Below are 13,650 nucleotides of genomic sequence, written 5' to 3' on the forward strand. Positions count from 1 at the left end.
TCCATTGCTCTGAATAACTAGTATCATTCCACTTCAGAAACTTCATTTCTACTTCCTAATGGACACCAGCACGAAAGAATAGCAACAGTAGCAATCAGCTCCTGCTGCTCCATGGCCCAATTCATCTCTGTAGATATGCAGAAATGTAGGGTTCTTCATGGCTTCTTCCAGAATAAAATACCTGTCACACAATTCCATATGTACAGAATGATTTCTAAAGGTGTTTATGGTTCCTCATGAGCATAACAATGGGTTTTTTTGTATTAGTACAAATCTTATCCTCTGTCTTGAACCTGAGTTCTACCAATTGGCCGCTTGAATTAGCAATCTTTGAGACCACAAAAGGTTTCATCAAGTGAGTGGAGAGATGAACTTGGGATGGATGAGGGTTTTGAATTTGATTCGTCCAACCAATCATTTTGACTAGGATCGTCTTAGCAATCAGGGTTCTGATCATGTTTTACTTATCCTGATCATTCTTGCCCATGTTATCTCTTGGTGTGAAAATCATCTCCAACAACGGCTGTCTTTCGTTCGGATGCAAAGACAAGTCATTGTTTTTCTGAATGTTGCTAAGACCTTTTCCTTTTAGAGTACGGATGCTGCACCTTCTCAAAAGGGTCACCAGAATGGCTTTCATCATGACCATGGCAATAAACTTCCCAACGCAGCCACGGGGTCCAAATCCAAAGGGCTGAAAGTAACGATGGGGGACCTGCATAAAACAATATTTTGATAATATTTTGTCTTATTATCAATTTATTTATTTCATTTATGTACCACCCAGTTTGCAGGACTAGCTGGGCAGTTTAAGTCATCAAAATGTAATAAGAACAAAGTCTGAAAGCCACAATACAAACTCAGCTTAAAAAATTAAAATAAACAATAATAAATCATTCTGTCTTGGTAAGTCTGCTTTTTGAAAGGTCACCAGAGTTGGTGTCAGCCTACTCCATAAAGTGGGGGCCAGCACAGAAAAGCACTCCTTCTATGCCCCCCCCCCAGATCTCACCTGTCATAGGCTAGGAACTTTCAACTCAAAATGAGTGAACTGGATGAGTTGATTCTACCAGGGGGAGTCCTGCAAGTACCTGGAAGCCAAGTTGTTTGGCTTGAATGTTATGGCTGGAAAGGTTACACCAACACTTTAAATTCTGCCTAAAAACCTAGTGGAAACTAACACAGCATCCACATTATAGTTCTCATATGGCTGGGATGGTTCTCACCCACCAGCCTGCGGGCAGCTGCATTTTGCATCAATTCCAGTTTCTGAGTAGTCTTCAAAGGTAGCCCCATGTAGAGTGGATTGCAGTAGTCCTCCCCGATGGTGAGAAGGACATGAATCATCATCAGGTCTTTCCACTCCAGGCTGTAAATGGTAACTACAGTTTCCATCTGCCCTTCCAGCAGTAGCTGTGGGTTCAGGAAGATACCCAAGCTGTTTTTTCAGAGGGAGTGCCACCACATCTAGAGTGGAGTCCAGTGGAGGGTCCAGTGGAGCAGGCAGAGAACCAGATAGTCTCTGGACAAATAGCTCTCTATCTTGTTAGATTCATCTTCAGCTTATGCAGACCCTCTGAGCTCTGGGTCAAGACTTCCATAGCTTCTCTGCTTGGCTTGGGGTGATGATGTAAAGCTGGATATCATCACACACTTGTGGTATCTCAACCGAAAGAGAAGGATGAATTCTCCCAATAGCCTCATGTAGAGATTAAACAAGAGGTGAGAAGGCCAGTCCCTGTGGGATCCTGCAAGGGAATACACAAGGATCCAACATCTCTTCTCCTACTACCACTGACTGGAATTGCTGCTGAGGAAGAACCACTGTAAAACCATGACTCCAATCCCAAGCTGTCACAGATGAAGCGGGAGGATATCCTGGTTGATGATATGAAATGCCATCAAAAGGTCAAGCAGGACTAGGAGGGGCATTCCCGCCATCCAGTCCTGACACAGCTTGTCCACCAGAGAGACCAATACCATTTCTGTCCCAAGGCATGAACCCTGACCAATAAGGTCCAGATAATCCACTTTCTAGAGGGCACTCTAGAGCTGGAGCTATGCACCTTCTTAACTTTTCCTAAAACAAGCAGATTGGAAGCAAGATGATAATAATCCAATACAGCCAGATCCAGGAAAACTATTCAGCACCTATTTAAAGGCAGCCAGAACAATCTCCTCCCCCAAGAAGTATTGCTAGCTTTCTGGACCCAGCTCTTCACTCACTCATTAACTCACACATTAGCTGCCCAAAGGAGTCAGGGAGGGTGTGGATCAAGACCACAGGTGGTAGAACTCATGCTGGAGAACATCCTCTCCATCCAGACTCCACAAGCTAGAATAATAGTATATATACTCCCATATAATAATATAAGATCTCCCATTACCACTCCAGACCCTATCCACAAAGAGTAAAGTTTTAATTGAACTTGTCAAAAGAAATTTGGAAATATTAACCATAAAATCTCTGCAAATGTCATGAAAAATTTAGAAACTGCTTCTCATTTAAAGGGCAGCTCTTGTCCTTCTTAGAGAACCAGAAACTGAGGAGGGTATGATAAGTTAGGGGTTCATGGAGTGAACGTTGGAGTGTAAGCAGGAGCCTTGGAGTGTAGGCAGGTACTTGGAGATACTGGGTGTTCAACCTGACCCACAAAATCTTGTTTCTTAAACAAAACATGAAGCAATATTTAGAACAAAACAAAATACCTACACTCTTTTCAAAATTGTCAAGTGAGAATTCATTCGGCTTTGGGAAGAACTCAAGCTTATGCATACGCCCGATGTTCAGAATAATGTTTGTTCCTTTCTTCACAGGATAGCCATCAATCACATCATCCTGCAAGGCTTTGCGCATGACCAAGTCCACAACTGGTTGGTATCTCATGCTCTCCAAGATGAAGTTCTCAACTACTTTTAGCTTTGGCATGTCATCAGTTTGAATCTCCCTGTCACCTTTGAGAAGCAAGCAGGACAAAACAGGTGAAATGTGTTTGCTTATCTTTTTTAAGGAATGACTAGAACATGTCTGCATGGTTTGCAATGTAGGCAATGTTTCAGAATTCATTTTTCAACATGTTAACAATGGTGGTTTATTATAAAAACATCCTTCCTTCTACTGCTGGTGTAAAGCCATTAAGAAGATGTTTCTTCCCACTGTGATTCCTCCCATGACATTTTTTTCAGTTGAGGAAATATAAGCAGGCGAATAGGAAAAGGTGCAATAACATTGTAAATCTTTGCGTCATTCCTGATGATTTCAGAACAAAGAATTTTCCAGAGATCACCCAAAGAAATTAGCCAGAATTCTAAAGAGTCTCAGAATGAGGCAGAAAAATGAAATCTACTTGTAGTAGACCTTTTTTTCCCTAAAAGCTGGAGGACAGATTTTGGCTTCACACTACAAAATTTAATCCAGGGGAGTGGTGCCGGTCGTGGGACACTGGTAACTGCAGCTGAAATCCAATCAGTGATATATTCTAACCATAAAATGTTCAGGGAACAATGCAGTTTTCAGACTGTTGGCAAAAGCAGCTCGGAAGAGAGAACAAAGCAGTAGCCCAATCTGATGTCTGCACATCACGCCCTTTCCAAAATTATAAGAGGCGGGCAGGCCTTTTTCATCCCCCCCCACACTATTAATCAACTGGCAATCCCAGTATAAAAAGGATCATTCATTGTTTGGGCTCTTTTCAACTGAAAACAAACACTAGATTATTAGAAAAACCACCATTCGCCACCAGTGTCTCTAGATACTTGCCCATCACAGTCTGAATTTCCTTCATCATTGCCTCCTCCACTTGAGGATGTTCTGCAATCAGCACCAGCATGAAGAACAGGGTCACCGACAGTGTATCAGGGGCAGCAATTAGCATCTCCAAAACACACTGATTCACATTCTCGCCAGTTAGCTCACCGCGGCTCTGCAAATTTGAAGCAGGCGGGTCATGTCTGTCAGTCTCAAGTTATTGGGACGCTGGACTCCAATTAGCGCAATGTGGCTTCACACCACAGGAAAGCTGAACCCAGTATAGTCATTTACACTTGCCTTGCAGTGGAAACAAGAGGCAGTCTCAGATGCCACTGTGGGTATCTCCAGTTAAAAGAATCAGGTAGCAGATCCCATGAAATACCTCCACTGAAACTGTGCAGGCAGTACTGAATAGATGAAGAGTCTTTCCTAATATAAAAGAGCTATGTCCGATGGGACCCCCCCCCCCCCCCGCCGATTTCTGTTATTGTTCCCCATTGCTGTAGAGCAAGAAGATACAAATGATATCTCCATCAAGATTACCTGGGCAAAAATCAGCTGTGAAGAGAAATCCATATGTTCCTCCAGCTTATCAATGGTGGAGAGCTTCTGTCGCTTTTGCTCAATTAAGATTTCAATGGTTTCTTTCAAATCCTTCCTGAAGGAGGAGAAATTCAGTTCATCACTAAATGTCTGCAAATGTTCTATGCCTTTGTGTAAGTACCACTGGAAGAGACCTAGGTGACTCTTCGAATAGAGCAATTGCAAGATCAGTGGGTAGGAATTAGACAGCACACGTTCCGGCCCTTCACAGATTAACCCCATGGTAAACCCTCAGACTTTTAATGGTAAGTAAATTCAAGAGGACAAATCTTTGAATAGAGTTTAACTCCTGAGGACTTCATGGATATATCTATGTAATGAGCTATAATATGGAAATGTTTTTCATTGGCTTCTTCCAGGATTTTTCTTTATGTTGCAATGTAGTCCATAGTTCTGGAATTTTCTGGTGGCCTTCCATTCCAATACTAATCAGGCCTGAGTCTGCATAGCTTTTTCAAGATTATCCAAATTAGCAAGGGTCAAGTTTAAGCTTCTTGACTTTTGATAGTCAAGAAGCTTAAACATACCCCAAAGAGTTCGTCATTGTCAGATTAAGACTGAGTTCATTGATTCCCAACACCAACATTTGGCTCCAAGTGATTTATTAAATAAACCACATTAACCAATTAAGAGAGGTCACAATTATACTAACCAATGAACTATGGAGTATATAATAGCTGGGTATCTGAAAAAAACAATGTCAGCAAAATGCATTATATAATGAAAAGATGGCTTGTCGGACATGACATGGGTGTCTGCAGTAAACTGAGACTTTGTCCAAAAGATGAAATGGGCATTGTGATGCAAGAATGAAAGGGACAACATTTGTATCACAACTTCATAATGCCCATTTTGTCACTTACCCTTAAGGATCCCCATGGTATGTGTGCAACTTTGGAAAAGTATTTACAGAAATTCATGGACTTGGAGAAATATGCATGGAAATGTATATTTTATGCATACTTTTTTCCCTCCTGAATTCACACATTAATGTGGAAACAGGCCAGAATGAAAATACAGTTGTGAATATAAGAAACGGAATGAAATCAGTACGAGCAGAGTCTTCCTTTTCTCCTTTTCTGTTGCCGTGCTGAGGAAGATCTATCTCTCAGATAGCATGATCCACAAACCTATAAATGCTACTTACGCAGACTTCTCATACTTCTTGTAGAACCAAGAGATCTTAAAGAAAATGTCAGGTTTCAGGAGAAGCGCTTGCCAAGCATCAAAATAGTTTTGGATTTTAAGCACAATGGCATTTTCTGAAATTACAAGAACAGGATAGTCTGAGTTCAGGTTATAAATCCAAGTTTGAAAAGGAACAGTAATGTCATGGGCTGTAATGGCCAAGTCAAGATCCTTGATATGTCCTGGACTGTACTTTTTTTCCCCCATCATGACACTGTTGTTGCCAATCCTGGCCTTAATTTCCAGGGTTTACAAAGGGACTTAACACCAGAAAAATCTCTTGGAGATCAGAAGCTATCTCAGGAGCAACAATCATCCAGTCAAGCAGTCACTATTGTATCCTGATTAAGCATGCTCTAATCTAACCCTAATCTTCTGATGCTTTTGATTTCTGCAGTTTTGACTGAAGATGCATCCATGTTCATTTCAGAAGACCAAGAACTCTGTGAGAATAGAGTAGTTATATATATTACCATCAAGAGGAATGCCAAGAAAAAGCTTGTTTGAAGTGTCAAGCATGATGCACCTCATAAGATTCAGGGTGTTGACATGTCCAAACTCAGTGATCACTTTCTCCAATTGGTCTAGGTGTTCAATTGTTGATTCCACACAGATGGCTATCATCCTCACAAGACCCGGTCCAGAAAGGGCTGAAATTTTACAAATATCCTATTATGGTTCTCCCTCACCTATCTAGGCAATTTACAGGAATAAATGTCAAAATAACAAATAATTGCAAACTTAAAAACAACTAAAATAATCATAGCCCTAAAACCCATCAAAACTGAAATAGTTCCTAGTTAGAATATTAGTCTTCTGAAGGTGAAGCCAAAGACCAACAGAGGCGGAACGAGCATCTGCTGGAGATGCTTTAATTAATTCTAGACTTGAAGGCCTTAATGGTTGCCTCCAGCATTATCTTCTATGAAAAATCAGGCCACAGAAATGCTTTTTTAGAACTTTATTGAAAATTATCAAATATACTCTTTTTCTCTAACCACAGTAAGGAGCTCACTGCAAAGTGAGTCTCTGTAGCTCAGGGCTGAACTGTGGAGTTCTTGGTGCTCTCTGAGCTTGGTTGTTGGCTTGCAGACATTTCATTACCTGACTAGCTAACATCATCAGTGCTAGTGGGTGTGGAGTTTGCTCCCTGTTTATCTGCAGTAGCTTGTCCTGCCAGTGTTGGTGGGGGTGTGGTTTTCTCCTTGGTAGTTCCTTGATTGGGTATTGTTCTCTGCTTGATTGTTTGTCTGGTGTCAATCCCTGCTTATCTGGGTGTTAGCTGAAAGGATGTGTTCTGGTCTTTTTGTTTCCTTCTTAGCTTTTTTTTATTGTCTCTTTTGAACAGTGTGTAAATGTGGTTTATCTCTATGTGTCTATTTATGACTCATTTGCCTGAATGCCAAGCTTCCAGGAATTCCCTAATGTTTTTGAATTTAGCTTGGGCTAGGAGGCTGAGTTTTCATTGTGTCTTCTGACTGCTAATTGGTGTTCATGGATAAGCTCTGCTAGTCTTCTCCCTGTCTGTTCTACATGCTGGCTATTATAGTCCTTATACTGTATGCTGTAGATGGCTCCTGTTTTTGCTTTTTGGGCTACTGGATCTTTTGTTTTACTTAAGATGTTTAAGATGTTTTGGTTTACTTAAGATATATTAAGTGCTCAGAGAGCACCCAGCTCAGAGAGCACCCAGGACACCACAGTACTAAGGAGTGCTGAAGATCAAGCAGAAGGAGGAGGTTTGGACCCAAGTCATTAAGGCTTCGAAAACTCCTACTTTGTATTTCACCCCAAAACAAACTGACTAATGGATTTTAAGTCCAGTAGTAGCAATGCTTCTTTTTAGTTGAGTTTGATTCCTCTCGTTTCAATTCCTCTAGGGCAGTGTTTGTCAACCCCAGAAATTTTAAGATGTGTGGACTTCAGCTCCCAGAATTCCCCAGCCAGTATGTCCTAGTATATAAAGCATCTACCCTAACCTGCTGTGCTCCAGAGATGGGCAATTCAACTTCAGAACCTTCAGTTATAACTTTCCCATCTCTCACTACCACTTCTTCTCTTTCTCTCCTCTTCCTATTGAAAGGCCATTCATGGGAAAAGACAGAATTGCTGCAATTAATGGGGATTAATCAAACAAATACTCAATGGGCCACAATATGTTGTTGCCTGGGTTAGAAAAAAGGAAATATTTGTAACCATAATAAAATTCTATCGTTATGCAATGGAGTTTTAAATAAAAAATAATGAAACAGGCATCTCTACTTACAAACATGCCCAGCCAATGATCTTCTGATTATATATTTTTGCTTGAATTAGAAGAAGAAAGAAAAGCTATTATGACTCATCAGGTCAATCTTGGTGAGCCCCTGCATGAATGGTTGCCTTGAATACCTGTTGTGCTTAAATTGGCTACTCAGCTCTCCCTCCATGATTGCAAAAACCTAGATTTTGCCCTATGGTCCAGCTAACTTGCTGGCTATCTCATTTTACTTAATGGTAAAACTAGTCATGCCACAAAGTCTATCCACCTGGTTTGCTCTAACTCCATAATTTCTCCCCCCCCCTTCTCCTTCTATACTTTAATTCAGAAACAGACACAAAGGCAGAGTCACAGTGGGAAGGCCAAACTCAATATATTTACCCTTCGTGAAAAATGGTCGGATTTCTTTCCAAAGAGCTGGATTATTATTAAAGATGATGCCATTTTCATGCATGCCAATGCACTTTAAACCAGGTTTGCTGCCAAATCGAGAGCTGTAGTGTCCATGTTTCATGACATGGAACATGCTTGATGATCTAGGTGGAAGAAAAAGATGTTTCATCAACAGCTCTTGTCAGTTTGCCCAGGTTCCAATCCCCAAGGTCAATCACGTACATGTAACTGAATGGGTTCAGGGGGAAAAATTATCCAAAATTTTGCACTTGGTTAAATTGATGCCTTACTTATGACCAACTAAAGTAGTACGAGAGAATGTGCAAACTTGCAAGAACTCTGTCCCCAATGGCTGTGGAGCCTCTTATTTATTTATTTATTTATTGTTTTAATGGATTGGATTGTTTGCTCCAGGCATTTCATTTCATTTTAGTGTTTCCTATTTTTGAAGAGGTAAGCTGCCCAGAGTCACTTAGAGTTAGGTGGCCTCTAAATCCAGATGAGAATAGTCAGGGTGCTCTTAACATTTTTCTGGTAGCATAACATCGAACACCAATATCCCAGCCCAATGTCTCTGGGGGAAAAGTCAGATCTTCAAGGTCTTCCAGAAGGCCAGCAGGGCCTGAATCTCATCTTGTTCAATAGGGCAGGTGCCACCATGGAAAAGGCATACCTCCTGGGTCCCACCAAGTGACATTCCTCTACAGAGGGTACCCAGAGCATGCCCACCCTGGCAGACCTTGCGAGAAGGCAGGGGATCCTCCAAGTGACTTGGCCTCCATATCATGTAACACTTTAGACCTGAGAACCAGCATCTCAAATCGCAACCCAAAGTCTACCCAGAGCAGGACCAGCTTTTCCAGGGCAACCCCGTGTACAGCACATTACAATAGTCCAACCAGGATAGGACTAAAGCAGTGCCTCCCAATCTAGGAACGGGTCCACCTGGCCCACGAGGTGGATTTTTGCAAAGGCCTCTTGGCTATAGCTGCCACTTGCTTCCTTCTCCTATTTGCCTGGATTTTTACAGTCTGCCAAGGGTAGGTGATAGAGTAGGTAATGAAAGTGGTAATATATCTGACTATTTTGCTGCGCTCAGATGAGCTAGAAAATTGGCTTCTCCTCATCTGGGCTTGGATGGATGCCGACAGCCACGAAACTGAATTCCCTTTAGAGGGCGATAGAAGCTTAAAAATGTCTGTTCAATCGTTTAAAGAGAGGGAAAAAAACAGCAGCCAAGTTGCAGGGGGAAAAAATGAAGGGATGAACTGCTCTCTAAACTAGAACTAGGCTAGGTAGAACAGCCCACAAACGAACCAGTGAGAACTTTCAGGGCAGGGAGGAAAACGACTCGGGGTAGTGGGTTGGGATAAGATTATTGCTCTGTGGCAGAGCACCAGTTTGTGTTAAAAAAATAAATAAATCCCAGTTAAGAAGCCCCAGATATACTTAGTTTGGAAAAGAGGACAGGGAAAAGAGATGACCATCCTTTTCAAACCCAGGACTGCTGTCCTCTAAAAGAGGACCTCTCTCAAAGCAGCGCAGATTTAATTCTATAGTCAGTTCAGTCCAGTGAGCAAGAGAAGAACATAAGCAGAAAGACCTCATGGGCTTTATTGCTCAGCTGTCCCTTTGGCCCCTTATTCACAGAGAACAAAGATTTACTTGCTAATAATGAGGGTCTCTTCTCCATTGATCCAGACTCTCATAAACTCTCCATACATCTTGTTGTAATAATTACAGGCACTGCCCACTCCCATCCAGAGAAACCTCCAGTGAGAAATCAGTGGGCCGAGTCCCATACAGTAGCCGGGCCCTAAAAGGCAATAGGAGGAAGGTCAGTTGGAGAAGGAAGGAAGGAAGGAAGGAAGGAAGGAAGGAAGGAAGGAAGGAAGGAAGGAAGGAAGGAAGGAAGGAAGGAAGGAAGGAAGGAAGGAAGGGTCAATTAAGGATTTTATCAGCAGTAAATATAATATTTTAATAATATACCCTGTGTTCACTGAACATGCTGAAAGATGGGGTGTTTCATCATGGCTTACAGAATAAACCGCCCTGGCCAGTTTCCCACAAAAACCATAAAATATGGTTTATTAACTGGAACGGATGAGGTCATACCAGATGCTAAGCCACAAACTAACAAACCACATTAATGCTTACAATGTGGTCTAAGGGCAATAAAGGAGAGCTTTACATGGCCCTAAGAGATGGCTGAGTTGGAAGTACAAATGTGGGATAGGAGTGGGGAACCTGTGATCTCCAAATATTGCTAAATGACAGCTTCTGATGTCTCCACCAGGCTGACCAATGGTTAAAGATGCTGGGAGCTGCAGTTCAGCAACTTCGGTAGGACCAGGTTCTCCATTCCTGTCTACAGCAGACATTAATACCATGTAAGCCAGTGAACTAAATATTAGCATATACAGAATCTGTGGCCAGTCACCCTGTTGGAAAAATTTATTCTCAGACTTGAGATGAACCCAATGAACTCAACGGAACTCACTTTAACAGCAGCACCTGGTCAATGTTTGGTGACTTCAGCAGCTAAGTAAGGTTGGCTCTGGCTAGCACTTGGACAGAAAACCACTAGGAAGTTCCAGAAGTGTAGACTAGGCTAGAAAGTCAAAATCCCATCCTGGAAGAAGACAATGGCAGCGACTTCCATAGCATTGCCAGGTAAGCTGTGTCAAGGCATGCTGTCACCCACAATCAAGTCTGATTTGAAGACATCTTTGTATTGCTGCTATTTAAAACTGCCTAGCTTAATTCTGATTTAGCTTGGACTGAATGCCACCGGCTCCAAGGTCATGATCTGGTGGTTTGAATTCAACAAGCTGTCTCCTCTTCCTGCCAGCTACCAGATGCTTCTGGAAATCATACAGGCAGAACAGAGAGATCATAACCTGCAGTGTCCTTTGCAACAGAATACTTGTAGTTTCCTTTTGACCTAAACAGAACTCTCTGTTTACACACTACGGGGACAAAATCTAGAGCCCTTTCTAAAACCAAATAGGTTCTTTTGCTACAGAGAGGCCCTCTTTACCTTCAGTAAGGTAGTCATAGTGGCTGTATTCTCACACTGGGCCAAATCCTGAGCACCATTGTTATGTTCACACAAGGTGCTATCCCCAAACAAATAAACCATAATGCAGTATGATGTGATAGCCTGATTCACACAGCAGTATGAATAAGACAATGACTGGGTTTATACACTGAACCACGAAATATCTAAACTAGCTCAGTGTAGCATCATGGGTGAACTCAAATAGCATCGCGGGCAAAGAGCCTCTTAGCTACATTTGGACATGGAGCTTATTACAAGCTCCATCTGCACACCTCTCCTGCCCCACCACATCCTTCTGCAGTCTAATTTAGTAGTAAGGAGAAAAGCATTCCTGTATTCATTATTATTCAGTCATTGGGAGTTTGAAAAAGCTGCTTTACTGCAAGTCATCTGGAAATTCAGGTCTTTTTCCACCAGCCTCTGTCCTGACCAGTTTCCCCAGGGATGGCGAAACTGTTCAAAGAGCAGGGCTGGTGATTGTCCCATATGGCTTGGCAAAAATGTCTTCCTTTCTTAGCTGGGGTTAAGTTCTTCCTGCAGTAGATGTATGATTCAGGCGGGAAAAAAAAAAAAGAACCAAACCCAAACTAGAAAAACAGCCTTTAGGGTGCAGCTTGAACATCTGATTTAACCAGATGTGCTAAAACCAACATTTTGTGCCAGAACTGTCTGACACTCAGTGGCTCTGGATGCTACTTTCATGTTTCAGTATGACCAATGAGTCAATGGTTCTAGCAGTGTTTGTGCAAAATAAATATGTTTTAGAACAAAGGCACTGATATCTGTATAGAAATAAGTTTAACTGAATTCAGGGGGAATTCATCACCATATAAAGCTGAACACATTCAGCATAAGGAGGCCCACTTACCCACCAACAAGCCCCATTTTATTCAGTGGGATTTACTCCTGAGTAGACATCCATAAAACATAGTACATTGCATATTACTCGCACAAAGGGAGTACAGGAATTGATAGCATGTTGTCGTATGACAGCTGCACAGCGTGTTAAGTCTCCAATAACAAACAGGTTAGCATTAACCAAGCATAGAATGCTTTGTCAATATAATGTCCAGATCTTTAAAGGATCAGATTAAACTTGCCATGTGAATACAGCCAATGTGAAGAGGCAGATGTTTAAAAAATGTAACATGTTTTGAGCCCCTCAAATAGGTATTCAAAATTATTTTGATCCACAATTGATAAAAGAAGCCACAACAGCTTTCTGGATTGAAGAAATACCTTCTTATAGATTGGCTTCATGACTCACACAAAACTGTGATTGGTTTGATCCTGGTTTGTTGAAAAATGGTAGCATTGGCTGGGTTCACAGAACATGCTGTGACACAAACCATGGTTTATAAAACACGAGAACTCCATTCCAACACCCGCCTAAGCCAAAAGTGAACAAACCAAATCCTCATGGATTCACATGATGAGTCAAAGTCTTTGGAAATGGGGTGACACATAAACTGAAGTAAATAATAAACTAATAAAACAAGTCAACTAATAAAACTGGGTCGCCCCATCACCTGCCATTTCTTAATCTTCCTTAAACAGGAACATTTTTACTTAGCCCACATTTTGAAAAGGGAAACTTGGGGACAGGCTATACCTTGTCTTTTGAAAAACCTACCTGGGATGGAAGATGTTTCTTCACAAGTCCATATCAGGAAAAGGAATCCCATCAAGAGCAAGAGTGGGACGGTGGCTACTGCTGGAATGCTTTCAGATACCACTTTGGTGATATTATAGTGCATCGGATTCAGGGTTTCCAGAAGCATTTTGTCCACATCAATCTGTTCGGCTGTGGATGGAAATGTAAATGAACTTCCAAGGATGGAAGAGGCTGAAAGACTCTACAGTCAGCTTCAACCGATGTCTTGCTCCCCTTTTGTTGATCCTGCTACCTAATGAGTCCTGTTCCACGGTTCCCTTTGTTTTATAACAAGGGCATTGCTTCAGATTAGACAACACAAGCAACGTCAAAACAAGAGTAGAGAAGATTCACTTGTCCTACAAAACAAAGCATTTCTGACCTTGGTGTGGAAGCCCAGGTTGCTTGCAACACTTTATGCCACTGGAGTTCCTATCTCCCCATTACCCTTGAATGGTCTGTCATGAGGTAGACCTGGGATATAGTGCCAAATTTGCCATCAAAGCAAAAGAAATTAAAGTCTTTGTTGTGGGTTGAAGCCCCAAATCTGCGTTTTAGATGGGCTACTTTGAACATCTGTGGCTAGGGTTGTGGAGTGTCCTTGGATTTCTCAGATAATCAGATCTATTTCCAAGTGCATCCTCTGGATGAGAAATAGACAAGATTGGTTATTCTAATTCACTTCTTTGTAGCTTTTGCTCTGAAACTTAATTTGTTGGAATGGAAAGAATGGAAAATGC

At 41.7% G+C, this 13,650-nt stretch overlaps 1 protein-coding gene across 1 annotated transcript; it reads right to left on the minus strand.

Annotated features, from left to right (window-relative positions):
• Positions 1-460: 460 nt before the first annotated feature.
• On the minus strand, positions 461-13,037 carry CYP19A1 (cytochrome P450 family 19 subfamily A member 1). Its single transcript, XM_007422187.1, has 9 exons — positions 12,890-13,037; positions 9,861-10,011; positions 8,184-8,338; positions 6,016-6,192; positions 5,502-5,616; positions 4,295-4,409; positions 3,761-3,923; positions 2,714-2,955; positions 461-715 (listed from the first exon to the last, which is right to left on the minus strand). The coding sequence occupies exons 1-9, from the start codon at positions 13,035-13,037 to the stop codon at positions 461-463; spliced, it is 1,521 nt and encodes a 506-aa protein (XP_007422249.1).
• Between the last annotated feature and the right edge of the window lie 613 nt (positions 13,038-13,650).

Source organism: Python bivittatus, unplaced genomic scaffold (assembly GCF_059951505.1).
Source record: "Python bivittatus isolate LINGU-HERP-01145 unplaced genomic scaffold, Pbiv_v1 ctg000530_np1212, whole genome shotgun sequence".
In the NCBI taxonomy this organism is placed as follows: Eukaryota; Metazoa; Chordata; class Lepidosauria; order Squamata; family Pythonidae; genus Python; species Python bivittatus.

What these genes read in the sequence shown, in the direction of transcription:
- CYP19A1 (XM_007422187.1), bottom strand. Translation starts at nt 13,037, where the DNA reads ATGCTTCTGGAAACCCTGAATCCGATGCACTATAATATCACCAAAGTG. An exon ending in GAGACCCTCATTATTAGCAA is followed by an intron (nt 8,339 to 9,860) that starts GTAAATCTTTGT and finishes TCTTCCACCTAG; the next exon opens with ATCATCAAGCATGTTCCATG. An exon ending in CACAGCTGATTTTTGCCCAG is followed by an intron (nt 3,924 to 4,294) that starts GTAATCTTGATG and finishes TCAAATTTGCAG; the next exon opens with AGCCGCGGTGAGCTAACTGG.